Source organism: Xenopus laevis, chromosome 9_10L (assembly GCF_017654675.1).
Source record: "Xenopus laevis strain J_2021 chromosome 9_10L, Xenopus_laevis_v10.1, whole genome shotgun sequence".
Taxonomy (NCBI): Eukaryota; Metazoa; Chordata; class Amphibia; order Anura; family Pipidae; genus Xenopus; species Xenopus laevis.
Window position 1 is genome coordinate 2,742,602 of NC_054387.1, and position 20,625 is coordinate 2,763,226.

General features: G+C 44.4%; 2 protein-coding genes across 3 annotated transcripts in view; one reads left to right on the plus strand and one right to left on the minus strand.

Moving 5' to 3' along the window:
- On the plus strand, window positions 1–17,880 carry mrpl45.L (mitochondrial ribosomal protein L45 L homeolog). Of its 2 annotated transcripts, none has more exons than XM_041575471.1 (8): window positions 1–27; window positions 6,977–7,178; window positions 7,390–7,507; window positions 14,529–14,627; window positions 15,179–15,227; window positions 15,315–15,464; window positions 16,519–16,689; window positions 17,038–17,880. In XM_041575471.1, the coding sequence occupies exons 1-8, from the start codon at window positions 16–18 to the stop codon at window positions 17,134–17,136; spliced, it is 900 nt and encodes a 299-aa protein (XP_041431405.1). In that variant the 5' UTR covers window positions 1–15; the 3' UTR covers window positions 17,137–17,880.
- Window positions 17,756–20,625, minus strand: part of gpr179.L (G protein-coupled receptor 179 L homeolog) — a 14,475-nt gene continuing 11,605 nt past the window's right edge. The window contains exon 11 of the mRNA XM_041577487.1: window positions 17,756–20,543. Within this exon, the coding sequence (XP_041433421.1) occupies window positions 18,078–20,543 (2,466 nt within the window). The 3' untranslated portion in view covers window positions 17,756–18,077. The remainder of the gene's footprint in view (window positions 20,544–20,625) is intronic.

Sequence of the window (20,625 nt, forward strand, 5' to 3'; positions counted from 1 at the left end):
GCTTCTGCTGAGCTCATGTCATTTCTGGTGAGTGTGTCTTCTTCTTGGTCGGTCTGTTATCATATGGTGCCAGTATATTCTCTCACGAATAAATCTGTCGGCTGAGATCTGGAAAACAGTTTCTCTGAACATTGTCATGAAGCCAATGTCTTGTTTTTAGTCTTAACTCTTAGGTGGAAATTGTGGATCTTCAGCCCAAATCTCTTTTTCTCTCCATGGTTCTCTCTCTCCATAGAGGACTCCTCAACTATGTCTGTCAGATACTGTTGCCAAATGTCTTTTTTTCTTTCTGTAGTGTCTCTGTGGTGTGAACTCTCAGTCAATCCTATTTCTTTCATTCTCTGCTCCTCTCCTATGTGACACCTTCAAGAGCTCCCTTTCCCTAGATTAGGGTGTTGCAGGCTGTAATTGCCGAACAAAGGTGCCCGGTGGTCAGAGGCCCCAGCGCAAAAGGCTGCAATTGATTTATGATGTTGACAGCTCCCACCTAATGTTTATACTTTCAAATAAAACTTAAACTAGAGGCAAGAGTAGTGCAATTTCGGGCGACTTGGAAATTGAAGCGCCGCAAGTGCCTTAGCGCAGGCGATTCTTTATTCAAGCAGACAGAAGGCAGACGGAAGGCAGTTCGGGGAGATTGTCGCCAGGCGACTAAATCTCCCCGAATCTGCCCCAACCTTCAGAAGATCCTCACAAATCCTCAGAATCAACAAATCAAACGAATTTCATGGTTTCAGATACAGCTACTATAGATATAAATCATGTGCACATACATCCGGGTCATAGAACTAAATCATTTACAAAATGTCTGTAAATCATGGACTTGTCACACAAGTGATGTCAGCAAACATCAATTATAACTGATGATATCAATAGGGATATAAGGCTGTGTATTCTATCATTTGTATTATTATTATTACACTGACCCATTGTATGGCGAACTATAGAAATCGGATTTTTTTGCTACTGTATTTATTAAATAATGCCTGCTAATATGAGCGGGTGAGAATCCCAGTCACATAATGACCAGCTCTCCCTAAGGAATACCTCTCGTAATATACATTCTAGATTTAAAATGATTTAAGGTCCTTCTGCAGGCATATCACATTACGGAGCCAGTGGAACATGGCTGCAGTCTGGGAGCAGTTAAATTAAATAATGACTGTGCTTGGAAACAGGGTGATTGCTCTCTAATCTTTTTGGCTATGTTAGCAGGCTCATTACATTAAGCAGACTGGGTTATATGTGCCCTAGTGTCCTTTAATCTGTGCACATGATGTCATTCACGAAACACGCAGTGTTATAAATTCGCTCCCCTCTATGCCTAACAGTATGCTAGTGCAAATTGCTATCCCTACAAAATTATAACAGCCACTAGATCTTTGGAGTTGTGCAATTTGCATATACCCTGCACACAAGGCTTTACCAGTAGCTGCTAATTGATATATAATGCATTGCATATATTTATTTTCTAGCTATATGTTAATATTGCATTAATATTCTTTAATGGCCCTTTTTTTGCTGTACAGACATAATACCCTGAATAACTCACCTTTCTTTGGAGCTCATTGCTTCACAACTAATGTGCACTTAAGGTGAAACAATCTAACATAAACATACTAAACAATGCTTATTGGTCTGTGTTCCACTGGTACCCCAGCAGTCACAGGTTCTGTCTCCTCTATATTTATGACCCTGATACTGTCATGGGAAATAAATCAGTTAATAGTGCTGCCCAGCAGAATTCTGCACTGAATCGGTTTCTCAAAAGAGCAAAAATATATTTTTATATTTTAATTTGGACATGGGGCTAGACATATTGTCAGTTTCCCAGCTGCCTCCAGTCATGTGACTTGTGCTCTGATAAACTTCATCCACTCTTTACTGCTGTACTGCAAGTTGGAGTGACATCACCCCCCACCAGCAGCCTAACAACAGAACAATGGGAGAGTAACCAGATAGCAGCTCCCTAACACAAGATAACAGCTGCCTGGTAGATCTAAGAACAACACTCAATAGTAAAATCCAGGTCCCACTGAGACACATTCAGTTACATTGAGTAGGAGAAACAACAGGCTGCCAGAAAGCAGTTCCATCCTAAAGTGCTGGCTCTTTCTGAAATCACATGACCAGGCAAAATGACCTGAGATGCACCTACACACCAATATTACAACTAAAAAATAGACTTGCTGGTTCAATGGCATTTTATATTGTACAGTGAATTATTTGCATTGTAAACAGTGTAATTTAGAAATAAAAACTACATCATAAAAATCATGACAGGATCCCTTTATATGTCCATAGAATTGCTCTGAACGAACAACCCCTGTATACTAAAATGGAACAAGGTATGAGTTTGTTTTATTTCCAAGTCTATGATGTGTAGGAAGAGAGAAATAACCATGGATCAGAATCCTGCTGTACTGGCTGCCTGTATTGCTCTATTGGCAGACATTTCCCTATCATCCTTTGGCAGCCAGACATTCTCATTTAATGTGGACAAAGTCCGTCAGTTACAGCCAAAGGAAAAGCCCGCAGGCGACAGTCACAGCCCTTTGGAAGGCTCCCAGTTCTAAATGGTTTGGTGGGTGCCAAAATAACTATTATTACTCACTTGGAAAGAACTACTAGGTACTACTGAAAAGATCCGTTCTTCAGTAAAGCCCAAGAGTAGCTTTTTGCCTCTCCTGGTAACCAGTGGGGCACTGCCCCTGATTATCTCTTCTTACTGAATGTATTCACAATACTTCAGAAATTATATTTGTATATCCCCTGTATACATGTTAAGAGGAATGATTGTGAAAATTACTTTTCCGGGAAGCATTGAGTGCTGAGCTTTTGAAAACTTTTTTTTGGATATCAAGCTCACTTCTCTGAATTTTCAGCCAAATACATTTTACATTTGAGTGTGGCTCATGGGTAAAATAGGTTGGGGACCTCTGGCTTAGAAGTTCGCCTGTCACTGTGTCCAATAGGGTGCTGATAATGGCTGCCTTTCTCTGCCAGAGGGGAGCAGCTTCCAAAACATACTGCATGGCGTTACCGTTATTTGTTTTAGAATTAGGGTTGCCACCCTAATTTTGTTTTTGTAAGGCCTGTCCAGGTCTCAACTTTCTGTTCAGTTTTCAACCTTATGAAACCCCAACAATAATCTGGCCAATACATGAAAAACATTTAATACTAAGATACTCACCTCAACATGGCTTAGTTACTATAAAGTGCAGTTAATTTCTTATTATTACAGGTCCAAAAAAAAAAAGCAAATCAATTAATAATACGATTTTCTTTTTCTAAATTAGCATTGCTTTATTTCAGAGCTTTCTGGATAACTGATTTCTGTAAAATAGATCTCATACAGTAAAGTAACTAGCTAGCGGTGGCCCGGGTGCCCCCAACAACCCCTTCCATAAGCAAACTTCTTACCAGCTACATCGGGGTGTGCAGGCTCTAGTCCAATTGCACCCCCTGCTCCCTGGTAGTTCCGCCACTGATCTCATACCTGTAATTAATAGATTAGGTTTATTTATTAAGCAGAATATAGCTAGAGATTGGGTTGCCACCTGTGTGGTTTTGAACTGGAAATCAACACTTTAAAACATTGCGAAAGCTGGATAGAAATCCAGCCAGTTGCATCTAAGTGATGCAATAGCCTATCTCCATAACTCTACCAACATCCTTGTACCTGCTTCTGATGTCATCATCCCTGTTCCTACATCACTGCCTCACCCCCAATACTATTTGCTCCGCCCCCGTGGTTGGGGTTTGCCAATAGTAAAGGTGAAGACTCTATTTAGAATATTGTTTATACATACCTCCCAAATGCAGGGGCGATCCGTGGGCTGCTGTCACCTGAGGCAACAACCCCGATGCCGTCCCCTCTCCTGCTCCGCGCTTAAAAGTTTAGCGTTGGAGCGGGTCAAAAGGGGCTGCATCGCTAGCGCAGAAGCGCGTACTGTGCTTTCTGTACTAGCAGAGCCGAATTTCCTGTTTAAAAACCGGAAATTCGGCTCCTAAAGTTATAGGAGCTGACTTTGCCTCATGGCAGGAACGGCCCTGTCCAAATGTCCCGTTTTTAGAGGGACAGTCCCTCTTTTGACAGCTCAACCTGCAGTCCCTCATTTGCACTGGAAAGTCCTGTTTCTTTCTCTGCACAGAACAGGCAGAAAAACTAACTTAATTGGCTTTTGACAGAGAGCCCAGAACAGCTACAGCAGCAGATAAGATACTTTTGTTACAATTTCGATATAAGCAAATAAGTAATTGTAACAATATAAGATAAGGAGGTCACTTGGGAAAAGTTAGACTGACAGCTTAAAGGGCAATTCCTTCAATCCACCTTCATTAGCAAAACTGTAATAACTAGAAAAAAAAACACAAAAATATGTTCAAACTTTCATAACCTGTCAAATTTCTTAAAATGAACATGGTTATTAGGGGGTGTGGTCAAAAATGGGCGTGGTCAAAAAATACGCTGCGCGACAACTTTTTTGTCCCTCTTTTTATTTCTACAGAGGGGCCCTATGGGTTGGGCATGGATAATAAGATAAGTAGAGAAATTAATTCATTAGGATGTAGTGAGAAGAGTGAATGTAAGCCTTCTCCTTAATTATGGGCAATCTTTTCCCCCCCAATGGAACACAATTTAAAGGGGTTGTTGATCTTTCAATAAACTGGAGAGAGGGATATTCTGAAACAATTTGGTTTTCATTTTCTATTATTTGTATTTTTTGAGTTATATAGCTTTTTATTCAGCAGCTGCAGTTTCAGCCATCTGGTTGCTAGGGTCCATATTCCCCTAGCAACCATGCATGGATTTGAATAAGGGACTGGAGTATAATAGGAGAGGCCTGAATGGAAAGAGGAGGAATAATAATAAGCAGCAATTGTAGCCTTAAAGAGCAGGTGAATAATAATAGAAGTTGGGGCTGATAACTAATAGTAAAGCTTCCTGATGATGTAGAAGCAGCGCTGAGATTAGGAATAATACACAATAGCACCACTAGACTATCCTACACCCCACTCCTCCTCCGTACTACGTCACGTCGCCGTGTAGACCCGCCCACTACACGGAAACAGTCACTCGGCTTGTCACGTGTTGTTCGTTCGCTTCCCAGAGATCCGCGCGCTGTCAAGATGGCCGCCTCCGTGAGGATGTACCGGGCTGTGGGAGAACTGGTACGTTTCGGGAGATTGCGGTATTGGCGAGAGGCAGTAGTGACAGCCAATGAGAACTTTTAACAGAATGAAGGCTGCAGGGCAATGACACGGAGAATATATCATTTATAGGAGGAATTGGTGCTACTTTGGTGTGAGCACTGAGGTTATTGAGGTTATCTCTCTCTCCTTTCCCTTCCTTTAATTTCACTGCTCACAGTTCTCATTGTAGGCTTTGCCCATTGTTACTGATCCCTCTTGTTAAAGGGATACTGTCATGGGAAAAAACATTTTTTTTCAAAATGAATCAGTTAATAGTGCTGCTCCAGCAGAATTCTGCACTGAAATCAATTTCTCAAAAGAGCAAACAGATTTTTTTTATATTCAATTTTGAAATCTGACATGGGGCTAGACATTTTGTCAGTTTCCCAGCTGCCCCATGTCATGTGACTTGTGCTCTGATAAACTTCAATCACTCTTTACTGCTGTACTGCAAGTTGGAGTGATATCACCCCCCTCCCTTCCCCCCCCCCCAGTAGCCAAACAACAGAACAATGGGAAGGTAACCAGATAACAGCTCCCTAACACAAGATAACAGCTGCCTGGTAGATCTAAGAACAGCACTCAATAGTAAAATCCAGGTCCCACTGAGACACATTCAGTTACATTGAGAAGGAAAAACAGCAGCCTGCCAGAAAGCATTTCTCTCCTAAAGTGCAGGCACAAGTCACATGACTGGGGGCAGCTGGGAAATTGACAAAATGTCTAGCCCCATGTCAGATTTCAAAATTGAATATAAAAAAATCTGTTTGCTCTTTTGAGAAATGGATTTCAGTGCAGAATTCTGCTGGAGTAGCACTATTAACTGATGTGTTTTGAAAAAAACATGTTTTCCCATGACAGGATCCCTTTAATATCCAGGAGGCTTTAATGAAATAGCTATACATTGTCATATACCCAGGCAGACTACACAGGGGCACAGGGATTATTTGAGCAAATAAGGAATCAAGAGTAAGACAGGTGATGAGTTATTAGTAGATTGAACAAGATATATATTCTAGGGATGCACTGAATCCAGGATTTTGGCCGAATCCTTCTGCCCTGCTGAACCAAACCCTAATTTGCATATGCATATGCAAATTAGGGGCAGGGAGCGAAATCACATGACTTTTTGTTACAAAACATAGGAAGTAAAAAATGTTTTCCCCGTCCCACCCCTAATTTGCATATGCTAATTAGGATTTGGTCCGGTATCCGGTCGAATCTTTCGCAAAGGATTTAGGGTTTCGGCTGAAACCAAAATGATGGATTTGGTGCATTCCTAATAAATATACACACACACACACTCATTGTTACAGTCTGGCATTATCGCATGTATTTACATGCGATAACAGATGACATTATAAAAGAACATAAGGATTTGTCAACTGCAAAGGGAACCTAAGCTAAATAAGAAATCAAAGAAAGAACAAAGGATGAGAAAGAAAGGGTAGCAAGTAGAGAGAGAGGGCAGGAGTTAAGAGGGAATTCTGGGGTGTGGGGTGTCTGGTTAGTAAATATAACCACTTGGGAATGACTAATTTTTGGCACGCCGAGGTAAAATGACTTTCCTTCTCCTTTAAGAGGGAGGCTTCTGCCCACCACTAAATGGCGGTGCAGAATGATATTCCAAATATCTTAAAATAAGGAACCTTTAGATTCCTTGTTATGTAGTGCCAAGACCCACTGGAGTTGCACATGCAACAGTTTAATGTACTGCACCATGTGACAACTAGATACAATTTGTCTTTATACCAATTTACATAATATTCCTCCCCTGCAGGGACTAGCTTCAATCCTCAGCCCAGCCCGCATGGCAGCACCTGTTTTAGTTATGCCCGTGAGGACCAAAAAGAGATACTTCATACCACCAGCCGTGGGAGCCAAGCAAAGAACAATGGATGACATGATAAAGAAAGCACGAGCAGCTGGAGTGGTAACCCCTCAAGAAACCATGGAACGGCCCATTAATATAGCCTGCACTGGTGAGGAGATCTTGACTGGCCTGTTGGAGTAGTGTATTTTTTTTCCAGTAATTATAAAACTTGTTGGTGGTAAAGCAGTCCTATTGGGTTTAATGTCAATACATTATTGATAATAGATGCAAAATTTTAAATATACTTAGACAGATGTTTTTTTTGTTTTTGTGATGCTGATCGATGATAAGATTTATAACAGTTTTCCCATTTCTTCTAGCTGGGATACTTGACCCCTATGTTCCTCCGGAGGGAGATGCCCGCCTGTCCTCACTTTCCAAGGAAGGTCTAAAGCAGAGAACTCAGCAGCTGAAACAAACAGCGGCTTCTCAGCTGGCGTAAGTTCTGCAATGGATCGATAAAGTCTTTCATAGATAACTCTCGAGGAAGTAGGGTTGCCACCTGGCCAATGGTTGATCCTAATGTTATTAATAGGGAAAAAAGGTAAACATATTGGAAGGCCGGTATTTTTTTCCAGAAAAGCTGGCAACCCTACGAGGAAGAGAAATAAAACTGCCTAGATTACGGTTGTCCATCTGGAGGTCTGTGGGCTGTATGTGGCCCTGCAAGAGAATTTTATGACCCCAGTTCTACATAGACATAATTTTGTAAATAATCTAATGCCCAAATGTGAAATAGCAGGAAATCTAGGACAGAGGTGATTATCCAGATTATAATCCAGTAAACATTATCATGCAGTTAAACTGATTTTGGGAAGGTGCATTACTCTGTGAAGTGCTTGTAGAAACAACCGCATTATAGGCATATACATCAGTGGGCTTTAGTTGAGTACCCATGGATACCAGATAACTGATTGTTGTGCATTAGTAGAACTGGCTGCATTTGAATTAAAATTTCTCTTGCCTAATTGGGGGACACAGGCACCATGGGGATGAAGATCCTGCAGCTTGGAGAAGGACACTAACTTGTTAACTTTTGACTCCTCCTCCTGCTCTGGGCTTCATCCCCTGCCACCTCCTACTATACTCAGTTTCTTTTAGTGTCCTCAGAGGAGAAGACATAGGAAAACTTGTGGCTGGAGCAGATGATCAAGGACCACGGTTACGATCATGCCACAGATGGGGACCTTTGATCATTTTCACGTGTCCCCCCAGCTGCTTAGGTTCCAACCTAAAACATCTACGTGCCCAACAGCCTTTCCGCTCTACGGAGGTCTGCAGGCTAGCTCCCTTCATTCCCTGTAGCTGTGTTTCCGCTCCACGGAGGTCTGAACCAGCTTTTGTCTAATCACCTTGATATACTGTGCTTAGATCTGTGTTCATAGATATATTTATATTTATATATATAGATATCTTTATGTCTACAGGGAATCCAAATCTCCATGGGCACACAGCAGCTGGACGGATTAGGTGAGTAACTATTTTTCACCTATTTTCCGCCTTCCCCCTCTCAATGGCGCCCGCTTACCCCCACAGTTATTTTGTCACAGAGCGTTCTTTCGCTCACCAGCAGTTAGCCCGTGCGCACTTCCGGTCCTTCTGCTCCCTGGGCGCCATGCGTCGGTGACACGCCTGTTGTCACTGGCGCAAACTAGCGGAGCGCGCACTTCCGGTCCTTCGCCTCAGCCTGCCGGCAACCTCCCGCGCTCCTCCGTTCTCTCTCCTGCCTTCGCGTCTGCAGTTCCTGTTAGAGGCATCGGATCCCCTCTGTTTTTAGCAGCATATCAGGCGAGTAACTCCATTTCCTATGCGCATTAGGCTGTTTGATTCTTTTCTCTCTGCTGCATGTGACTTGGGGAGATGGGATAACTCATTATCCCCCTTTATCTCTTGCAGGCTCTGTTGCTAGCCCTGCGCCAGGATATCCCCTGCCCCTCCTGTTAAACATAATACCTATTATTATACAAGGAGTTTAGGCTGTATTGCCACATTGATATGGCAGACAAAACAGAGGAGCCCAGGACCTCAAAGTCCTCAGCACCTTCTCGCAAGGCTGCGCAAGTATCTTACCTTGCATGTGCAGCGTGCAACACCAAATTTCAGAGTGTTTCGTCTGAATCTGTGTGCGCAGCGTGTAGACACTCTCCCACTCCACCTGTTGCCACCGCAGCCAGCACTGCCAGCACATCAGACTCTGATTTGGTCCGTGCTCTCTCTCTCTCACTTGCTGGACTACAAAATTTATCCCGCATTCCTGAGACTTTAGACAAGGTTTTAGAGAGACTGTCTGATCCCATCAGGCCTCAAGACAGACATACTGCCTCCAAACGATCCATTATTTCCCCCCAGACTCCCCTGGGGAACAGTTTAACCCATCTGATGAAGAGGGACAACTCCCTTCAGGTGACGAGTCAGAGGATCAGCCTGACCCAGATCAGGACACTCCCAGAACCCAAAGGGAGGTTGAGGGTCTTATACAGGCAGTACTTACAACCCTTAACATCGAAGACACAACTTCGACTGTAGAGCCCACAAAGAACATTTTTAAGAGACAAAAGAAAACCACCTACATCTTCCCAGCATATGAGCAATTAGAGGAGATAGTCAAATCCCAATGGAAGACCCCTGATCACAGAGTGCAAATCTCCAGGCGTTTTTCCCAAACCTATCCATTTCCACAAGAATGCATTGATCTCTGGTCATCACCTCCAGCGGTTGATCCACCAGTTTCCAGGCTATCCAAGGCCACCACTATCCCAGTGGCAGACGCAGCGTCTTTTAAGGATCCTATAGACAAGCGTCTAGAGGGTTTCTGCAAGGCAACTTTTACTGCTTCAGGTATGGCTTTCAGACCGATTTTTGCTATAGCCTGGGTTGCCAAGGCTATGGAAGTTTGGGTTGAACAGACAGCACAACTTATTGGCTCTGAAGACCCTTCTACAGATGCCCTTTTATCGCAAATAGCGGATGCCACATCTTATATCTGTGACGCTTCCTTAGATGCTGCAAAACTGGTGGCTAAGGCATCAGCACAATCCGTAGCCGCCCGAAGATTCCTGTGGTTGAAGTCATGGTCAGCTGATCTGACATCCAAAAGATCACTCGTTAGCCTCCCCTTCCTGGGTAAGCAGCTGTTCGGGGCCGAGTTGGACAAGATCATATCACAAGCCACCGGTGGTAAAAGTACCTTGCTCCCTCAGACCAGATCAAAGAGAACCACTTTTAAGAGAAGACCGTTTTTTCGGCCCTTCCGCCAGGGTCAGCGGACGAAGCCTCAAGCAGACAAGTCCAACTCTAACTTTCGCCAGCGTTACCAGAACAAGCAGGGAGCCCACTGGTCGTCTTCAAAGGGACAGACCAAGCCCTCCCAGGACAAATCCGCCACTGCATGAAGGCGTATCCACCCTCGGAGGGGTCCCCTTAGGCGGCCGCCTAATGTCCTTTCGAGAGGTGTGGAGAGACCAAGTAAGGGATCAGTGGGTCATTCAAGTAGTCTCTCAAGGACTGTTTATAGACTTTGTTCACCTTCCCCCCCGCAGATTTTTCGTATCCCGTCTACCCCTCAACGTTCACAAACGGCACAAGTTCCTCTCAGTCCTCCAAGACCTTCGTTCAGCAGGGACTATTCAACCAGTGCCTCCAGGGGAAAGAGGTTGGGGTTACTATTCCAACCTATTCACAGTCCCCAAAAAAGACGGCTCCCTAAGGCCGGTCCTAGACCTGAAGGACCTCAACCCCTTCGTACGAAAACTCCATTTCAAAATGGAATCCATACAGTCGGTCTTGGCATCCATGGAGGAAAACGAATTCATGTCCGTCATCGATGTCAAGGACGCCTACCTCCATATACCGATCCACCCAAATCACCACCGATTTCTCAGGTTTTATGTCGACGGCAGCCATTGGCAGTTCGTGGCACTGCCATTCGGTCTTTCTTCTGCCCCACGAACTTTCACCAAGGTGATGGCAGCTGCTCTGGAACAGCTCAGGCTCATGGGAGTCACAGTCATACCCTACCTGGACGACCTCCTGGTAAAGGGCCCGTCTGCGGCGATCGCCCAGTCCCACACCTCTCGGACACTCAGGGTCCTGGAGACTCTGGGTTGGGTCATCAACTACAAGAAGTCCCACCTCTGTCCGACACAGACCATAGAATACTTAGGGCTGATTCTAGACTCCAAACGAACAACTGTCTTCCTTCCACGAGCAAAGGCCCAGGTCTTGCAGACACGCATTCAGGCTCTCCGAACACGCTCCTCGGTACCTCTTCGCACTGCTATGCGAACGCTGGGCACAATGGTCGCTTCATTCCCAGCAATCCCATATGCCCAATTTCACACCAGACCTCTCCAACACCTGATTCTCAGGCATCAGCGGAGGGACCGAAAGAACTTCGACCGCCCGATAGTGATCCCAGAGGGAGTTCAGAATTCCCTGCTTTGGTGGACCCACCCTCTTCGAGTATCACAGGGAAGGCCCTTCCCCAACCACATCTGGACGGTGGTCACGACAGACGCAAGCTTAACAGGGTGGGGCGGCGTACTAGGGCAAAGAACAGCCCAGGGCTGCTGGAACCAGGAAGAACGCCTTCTGCAGATCAATCTTCTGGAACTAAGAGCGATTCTGTACTCGCTACAGCAATTCTCGCCATTCCTTCGGGGCAAAGCAGTGAGGATTCAGTCGGACAATGTGACAGCGGTGGCCTATGTGAACCACCAAGGGGGCACACGCAGTCCTGCATCGCTACAAGAGGCCGCCAAGATTCTGTCCTGGGCAGAAAACAACATCCCAGAATTGTCAGCGGTACACATCCCAGGGGTCGACAACTGGATGGCGGACTACCTGAGCAGAGAAACTCTAGACCAGGGCGAATGGAGTCTGCACCAGGAGGTCTTTCAGCTAATAGTAGACAAGTGGGGTCTTCCAGACGTGGACGTAATGGCGTCCAGATGCAACAGAAAGGTTCAAAAGTTTGTTGCCAGGAGCATCGACCCACTAGCTCACGCGGTGGACGCTCTTGTAGTTCCGTGGGACTTCACCAGGGCTTACGCATTCCCCCCACTTGCTCTTCTTCCGAGACTCATAAAGAAGATAAAAAGGGAGGGAACTCTGACCATCCTCGTGGCACCCTTCTGGCCGAGAAGGTCATGGTTCGCCGACGTGGTGGACCTGGCCATCGACGATCCGTTTCGTCTCCCGGACAGGGAGGATCTGCTGACTCAAGGACCTATCAATCACCCGAATTCTCATCGCTGGGCTTTAACGGCGTGGCTCTTGAGACCTTAGTCCTTAAAAGATCAGGGGTTCCCCCTGCAGCCATTCCCACCCTGCTGCGGGCCAGAAAGCCAGTATCCGCGAAGGTATATTATAGAGTGTGGAAAACCTTCATAGGTTGGTGCGAACGCCATGACATCAACCCACAGACGGCTACCGAGGGTGCAATTCTGTCCTTTCTCCAGGGTGGGCTCGACAAAGGGTTAGCATTGAGTTCCTTGAAGGTACAGGTTTCGGCCCTTTCCATTCTCTTCCAGACAAAGTGGGCGCTACGGAGCCACGTCAGAACTTTTCTGCAGGGGGCAACTAGAATTGCACCTCCCTATCGATGTCCTGTTCCCCCCTGGGATCTCAATTTGGTTCTCTCAGCCCTTCAGGAGGATCCATATGAACCTATAGAGGCCGTCCCGCTTGCCACACTTACCGAAAAGGTTGCTTTCCTATTGGCTATCACGTCTGCACGTAGGGTTTCAGAACTGGCAGCGCTTTCTTGCAGATCTCCGTTCACCATTATCCACAAAGACAAAGTAGTACTCCGACCCACACCTGACTTCCTTCCTAAGGTTGTCTCGGAATTCCACCTCAACCAAGATATGGTGGTCCCTTCGCTTTGTCCAGAGCCCCGGAACCCTATGGAAGCTAAATTGAACAAGCTAGATGTGGTTCGAGCGATCAAAGCCTACTTGGAAGCAACACAGGTGATAAGAAGATCAGACTCTCTTTTTGTCATCCCGAGTGGTCCTAAGACAGGAACAAAGGCTTCCAAGGCTACGGTAGCTAAGTGGATCAGATCCACCATCATCAGAGCATACTCGGTGAAGGGCAAGGAGCCTCCGCTGCAAGTGAGAGCACACTCAACGCGGTCTTTAAGTACGTCCTGGGCAGTTCGTCATCAAGCTTCAGTGGAGCAAGTCTGCAGAGCAGCTACCTGGGCATCTCCGCATACCTTCACGCGATTCTATAGGCTGCACACACAGGCCTCAGCCGAAGCCACCTTCGGGAGGAAGGTGTTACAGACTGTCATTGACTGATCACCTTTTGGGGTTACAGTGTCCCGCCCTCAGGGGTTGCTTTGGGACATCCCCATGGTGCCTGTGTCCCCCAATTAGGCAAGAGAAAGAGAGATTTTTGTACTTACCGTTAAATCTTTTTCTCTTGTCCTATATTGGGGGACACAGGCCTTCCCGCCCTGTTGTACACTGCTATGCAACGTTTTATGGTTGTGTATAGTTACTCCGTGTTGGGAGTCCTTGTTTTGAAGGTTATGAGGGGGTTGAGGGACTCCTTCTCTGTTTTGGGTTGCTTTATCTTGCACTCCTCTTCGGTTTGAAACTGAGTATAGTAGGAGGTGGCAGGGGATGAAGCCCAGAGCAGGAGGAGGAGTCAAAAGTTAACAAGTTAGTGTCCTTCTCCAAGCTGCAGGATCTTCATCCCCATGGTGCCTGTGTCCCCCAATATAGGACAAGAGAAAAAGATTTAACGGTAAGTACAAAAATCTCTCTATTTTTGTAAGATCTGTTAATTGCATCGGGAGGACCTGTATTCTGCTGTTAGAATTGCACCTAGTTGTTGTCATTGGATGAAAATGACATTATCAGCTGTTTTGCCTAAGTCATTGAACCACAATTCCAAACATTTCTAAGGCAGCTGATAAATGTTCACCTCAAAGAATACCCTAACTGACCTGCAAACTGGGCATCCATTTGTACAGGCTGATACATTAGATAGGTATAAGAAGGGGTTGGATGGTGTTTAGCAAGTGAGGGAATACAGGGATATGGGAGATAGCTCATAGTACAAGTTGATCCAGGGACTGGTCCCATTGCTTCAGGTAGTTTTATTGCTGTTTATTCAGAATTATATGAAAGTCTGTTTTTACCCTTTATGGTCTTAGAAAGGCATCCTTAACCAAGGAAGCAGCAGACCCCATTGCTGCATTTAATATATTTTGAAGCTCCATTATTGTTCATTTTTGAATATATTGTCTTGATCCTGTGTATGCATTATTATTTTACCCTGTCTCCAGTTTCTTCTTCTAAATAACCATGTAACTGTACTATTTCCACAAAATGCCTTAACTTTCCTATTTGCCATTCCCTGCCTATACTGTGCTGTTTGCTTGGTAAGTCGCACTGTGGTCTGAGCTTGTGTTAAGGCATTACTAATAATCTTCATTTGCTTCTAGAATCCGAAAGGTTAAGGAATATGACAGTGAATTTACTACCAAGACATTCCCAGAAAAGGCTCAAGAAATATTCATCACAGCACACAAGTACCTAACAAAGTAAGGGTTAAGCTTTTTATTGCTTTATTGGTCTTTTGTTTCACGTGACTACGTAATACCACTTGTTCTTTACTTGTTTGCTCCTTACTAACTTGTGTTGTAGCCTCCTTCTCCTTTAAATATCCCAATGATAAGCACATAGTCCAAAATGAGAATAACTTGTTTTATTGAGGTTTATGATTGTGTAGCCAGCGCATGGGCATGTGCATCAGGTCCTCACTTCTGTACATACATTAGATTTTTTTGATAATGCAAAGCATTGATAACAGTTTGCACAAAATGTCACCTGCTCGTACAGTATGTTGTAAATGTAGTTTCTTAAAGAATAACAAGGTTAAAATAATTAATTTAATGTAAGTCATGTTTACATAATAAAATAGTATTTGGAATTACTTCTTAGGGTGACATGTCCCCTTTAAAAATAAAAACATCAGGGATGTTCGTACCTAATAACATGTCATTTTTTAGGGGCATGTGTTACTAAATTATGCAGGCCTTTGTGTATTTTGTACTGCAGATTAAAAAAATCCCTTTCTCTCTTAATATTACAGTTTTGATCGTCACAAATTACACACCTTGGTGACTGAGCGTTGTTATCCGGTATGTAACCTGCCACTTTGGGATTGGACCATTATATTTTCAGGTTATTTATCATTTCTTAACATTTCTATTTTTCTCTTTACAAAGGAAATGGTTCGTGGCAATAGGTATCGTACTATTCGATGGAGTTTTGTGGAGTCTATAGAGGCCCCTCGAGTAGTTCAGGTCCGCTGCCCTGAGATGGTCAGCAAAGGGAACCTCTACGCACAAGTAACAGTGCGTATGCACAATAAGCAGGTAAAAAGCCCAGTATTCATACGACATTAAAGGAGAAGTTAAGCTTAAATAAAGAATTAGGCTGGAAATATTGTACATTATGTTTTGTGCTTCTGTACCAGCCCAAGGCAACCTTTAGCAGTAAAGATCTGCTTCTCCAAAGATGCCCCAGTAGCTCCCCATCTTCTTTTCAACTGATTCATTGCACATGCTCTGTGTTGCTGTCACTTACTGGGCTTAGGGACCGACTCACAATATATAGTACACATAAAATAGAAATATCACAATATAAGGCAGATTAGTAATTAATACAGATAATTACTACATGGCAGCTCAGAAACCAGTGCAATTAGCATCAGAATTTAATAATCAGCAAACCTGTAGCATCAGCTTATATTACAGACCAACCTCATTTTCTGCTGGATAATTAGTGACGAGCCCTAAGCTTAGCTTCTCAACAGCCAATCAGAGCCCACTGAGCATGTGAGTGTCACAGACACTTTCCAAGATGGTGACCCCCTGTGACAAGTTTGAAGTCCTGGATCATTGCTGCTATTGACAAGCTCAAACTTTAGCCTCGTGCAATAAGTTCACTATATAAAATATGGCATTTTTAGCCACATTAATTTTTAGGATTTTACTCCTTTAATGCTCAAAGTGCCCCTTTTTTTTCTTATTCCTCCCTTCTTCATACTGCAGCAGTTTTGTAGTAACATTGGTAAGAGTTAGGGAAGCACCAAATCTAGGATTCAGTTTGGGATTTGAACGAATTTCAGCATGTTTTTGCTCTACTGTACTCTTTTTAGACTATTCATTTTGCAGATATTTGATTGTATGGGCCCATCTTCATGAACAAATGTTCGCACTACTTAACCACAAGTAACTGGTTCCAATAAATCTTGCCATTTTATATTGACTGATTTGCACTATGAATAAACAGTTGACTTACAGGTTCACTTAATGAGAACTTACCATACTTAATATAATCATATTATAATATTATAGAATATCAGTATGGCTGCTGCCCCCTGTTTCTCTAATTGGCTCCTGTAATGATTGTTTTATTTCCAATCAGACCCTGATCGTCTATGACCGTTTTGGAAGAGTGATGTGCGGAAGTGAGGAACCACGAGATGTTTTAGAGTATGTGGTTTTCGAACGTCACATGGTGAATCCCTATGGAACATGGAGAATGCACGGCAAAATTGTTCCTTCTTGGGCTCCCCCCAAAGAGCCCATTGTAAAGGTATTTAAATGAAAGGGCCTGGGTTTGACAGTTCAACCACAATATGTTTCTTGTAATAATTAGGTATGCACCGAATCCAGGATTCGCCCTTTTTCAGCGGGATTCGGATTCGGCTGAATCCTTCTGCCTGGCCGAACCAAATCCGAATCCTAATTTGCATAGGGGAGGGAAATTGCGTGACTTTTTATCACAAAACAAGGAAGTAAAAAATGTTTTCCCCTTCCCGGATTCAGTTCGGTATTCGGCCGAATCTTTCGCAAAGGATTCGGGGGGGTTCGGCCGAATCAAAAATAGTGGATTCGGTGCATCCCTAGTAATAATACATTGTTTTTTTCCCTTGTATTGCAGACTGTACTGTTACCAGGACAACAGCTGAAGCCGTGCCAGGAGCTGGATGATATCAGCTTTGAAAAGGCAGAACCTGTTCCCCAGCAGTGGTACAAATAGTACAGTCTCTTGGAAGCAGATTCAACTCCCAGAATTCTCCTCATCCTTTTTTTGTTCTCCGTTCAATTGCAGGTTTCTAGCTTGTTAAAAGCCAGTGCACTGAACACAGTGTAAACATGATTGTTGCTGAGTAAATCTGTCATGCATGGATGATGCAGAGCGCTAACTAGGCCAGAGAAGGTTTGGAAGCAGGTGTGTTTAACCATCAGTAAAAAAATCTCCACATCCATTTATACAGTTATAGAGCAACGAAGGTAGCCTGAAAACTCAGGTACAGTGAATAAAAACAATATTTATGTGACATAATGTAATAAAAAGAGAAATGTGCCCCGGTCTAGCTCGCAGAGTCTTTGTATGAAAGAGCTAACCAATGAATCCTGTCTGCTGAATGGTTGCTATGGGTTACTAGACTTCTTTTAATTACATTTCCCCCACTGTGTTTTAGTTTTCCATTAAATGGGAGTCATTGTTGGGGTTACAAGGAAGGTTTTTAGCACACCCTATGCTGTTATTGAGAGGAGGTGATAGGAATATATTACGCAATAACAACCATTTCAGTATACAAATATGTTATCATCCCTGGTCAGAGTTAGCACTGGTCAGAAATCAGAAAGCAAACTGTAAAAAGAGAGAGGATACTTTTTTATTTTGATGAGCTCTTATCACAGACAAAGGATGAGTTTTTATAACCTGTAACTTCCAGTTTATTTCTGACTGTAAAGTAAAGTAATTTCAGCAAAAAAACCTTGTTTCTCAACATTTTTACCTAACTCTATCAATGTTCTTTTTTCCTCTTGCGATATACTTGATTTATGTGCATATTTTACCATCCTATTCTCCAAAATCATCCTAAAACCCCAAATATTTACATTTGCCTCGGTCATAAAATTTTGTTTTTCTCTGCAACACTCGGTATAGTGATGGGGGTTTCCAGACCACAGTTATTGGAAGTCCCAGGGACAGACCTCTGCTTTCCTAGTGTTGGCCTGGTTCTCAGGGGGCTTCTCTTGACCATCCCAAGGGCATATATCTGCCAGGTTGCCAGTGTCTTGCCCCCCTCCTGCAGCTGCTGTATTTTGCTCAATGTGTCCTTGTTGCTGTGAGACAGAAAATCCCAGCCCTCTAGTGCAACCAGAACTTTGTTCCCTCAGAGAGTGCTGCCAACGCTTGGGGTGTTGCGCAGGGGTTGCTGGAGAATACAGATCACCAATGCGACCTTCACTTTTGCTTAAGATTTTTGATAATGGCTGTGTATCCTCACTGGACAAACTACAAAGAGAATTCTGCTTACTCTGTGACTTGTACATTCTGCCCATGTTGATCTGAGGGGACATCTTAGGACAAGGCTCTTCTAACTCTTTGTTTGCTGGCTCCCAGGTGTGGCTTTGGGACTGGCTCATAACTGCAGGTGTCCCCTCTGAATCTAGACTCTCCCAAGGACATATTTCCCCCCTATGTGCCTCCAAATCCAAACTATCTGAAGTCTTAGACTTGACTGGGTCTACATCAGACGTTTTATTCTGAGACTGTCTAAGTGGACCTGGAGAACCTCCTGACTCTTCACTTTCCCATGGGCAGACTGCATCCCTCTGCCTACCGAGCTCCTCTAATTTTATTGCCAGACTCCGCCCACTAATGCCTCCCAATGGCACACTTTCCACATCACTTGTCTCCCATGGGCAAATCTCTGATCTCACCTTTTCCTCTTTTGTGTCTTCCCAGGGACAAATTTGTTCTTTTAAGCTAAGTGCTTTCTTGGCTTTCCACTCCTCTGGTTTTGGTTCTCTTTCCTGTCCAACTTCCCATGGACATATGTCTGTCGTTTGACTTCTCTGCTCCCATTTGCCCTCAGTCTGGTCCTTTACTCCTTTGGTACTTGGGCTGTGGAAGGATAGGTTACTCCCTGACTGATTGAGAAGACCTCCAGGACACTCACTGTCTGTACTCTCCCATGGACATATTTCACTTTTTCTATTTTCTACACTGGTTGATTTGTGTGGAACGTTCTGTGGCCCCTCCATGCTCTCCCATGGGCAGATTGCCTCTCTCAATTGGCTCATCCTTTCCAGCTTGCGGATAGGTGTAGCCTCCTTGGTTTGATTTGGAGAGGCAGTCTCCTCTTTACTCTTGTTGGATTTGTGTACTTCTTGCTTGGGAGGGGTAAACAAAGGTCCTTTCTCTCTCAGGGAAAAAGCTTTTTGATTTTCAACATCATCATTTGATTCTGTCTCCCATGGGCAAATTTCTTCCATCTTGTGCCTTAAGGGACTACCTTCTCCACTGGCATGCTGTTTGCCCTTATCCTTCAACTCTTTTCCTTTAAACGCTCTTACTGCCAGGACTAGGCTTTTCAGGGTGCCCTTATGGAGTGGCTTTAAGGTGTCTGCCTGATCTGCATTCTTCTCAGGTGTATCTCTGCTTTTTAGGCTTGATGTCTTTGTTTTGAGCCCTTCTGAATCTAATGACCCTGTGCCAGGTGTCACTGGAATGGAGAAAGGATCATCTGGGTCTTCACCTCGTGAAGACCCATATCTTTCTCCGACATTGCTTGGGCTCTTTATCTCCTCACCGCCACCCACACTGTGGTGCTTGCTCCCTATATCACCCTTTTTCTTTGAAACATTTGTCTTTTCTGAACTATGTGAACTGTCAAGGCTGTTGCATTTACCGGGGGCATAGGTTACATGTTTCTGAGAGCGACTTTCAGAACTTTCAGATGGTGGAGGGAGTTCTTGCATTTCCCATGGGCAAACCTCTGCTTTGTCAAAGCTGCCACCTAGAAGGGGATTCCTGCTTCCTTCCATGGTCCGTTCGGTTAGAGTCTCAGCAGCTCCAACTAGTGGACCTTTGGCACTGCCCATCACACTGTGGGATTTTTGAAGGGGACCAGGATAGACGCTGAGTGGCTTTTTATCAGCCAGCAAGTTGTGGGCACTAAGGGACTTACACACCAGGGGGGCATGACTTAGAGAGTCTCCACGAGAACGCATGGAGACATTCCTGGCCAGATTCCTTCTCATTAGAGAATCCCGTAGTGAGGAATCACGGGTTGAACTGTCCAGGCGTGGGGAGGGTGGTCCAGCATCCTTGGATTCCTGCATATGGTCATATGTGCTGTGTGACTTGCGTAAAGAAAGTACCCTCTGTCGCAGTGACTCTTCACGCAACTTAACGCTGCCGCCATCTTGCTGCTTCCGCCGCTGACCCCCACCAGAGCCAGGGGAACCCTCTTTGTCCTCTCGGGCACTATGTCGGTTGGCAGAATCTGGGGTTTCGGTGATGCGTCTCATGATGGAGCGTCCCAGCCCTCTGCGGGAGCTGCGTTTTTTCTGGAGGTGAGGATTATTTACGGTCATCTTTTTGGTTTTATTTACTTCTAGTTGGGCATAAAGCTTTTTCAGCTCATCCTGTGAATGGAAAATATTGAGAATGAAAAAACCGACTAGAACATTGTGTTTCAAACATATCTATGAGGGGCTGTGCCCAAGA

Excerpts from the sequence above, each read along its gene's own strand:
- mrpl45.L (XM_041575471.1), top strand. Across the intron at positions 7,179-7,389 it reads CATTAATATAGCCTGCACTG|CTGGGATACTTGACCCCTAT; the intron begins GTGAGGAGATCT and ends CATTTCTTCTAG. Across the intron at positions 15,228-15,314 it reads TGACTGAGCGTTGTTATCCG|GAAATGGTTCGTGGCAATAG; the intron begins GTATGTAACCTG and ends CTCTTTACAAAG.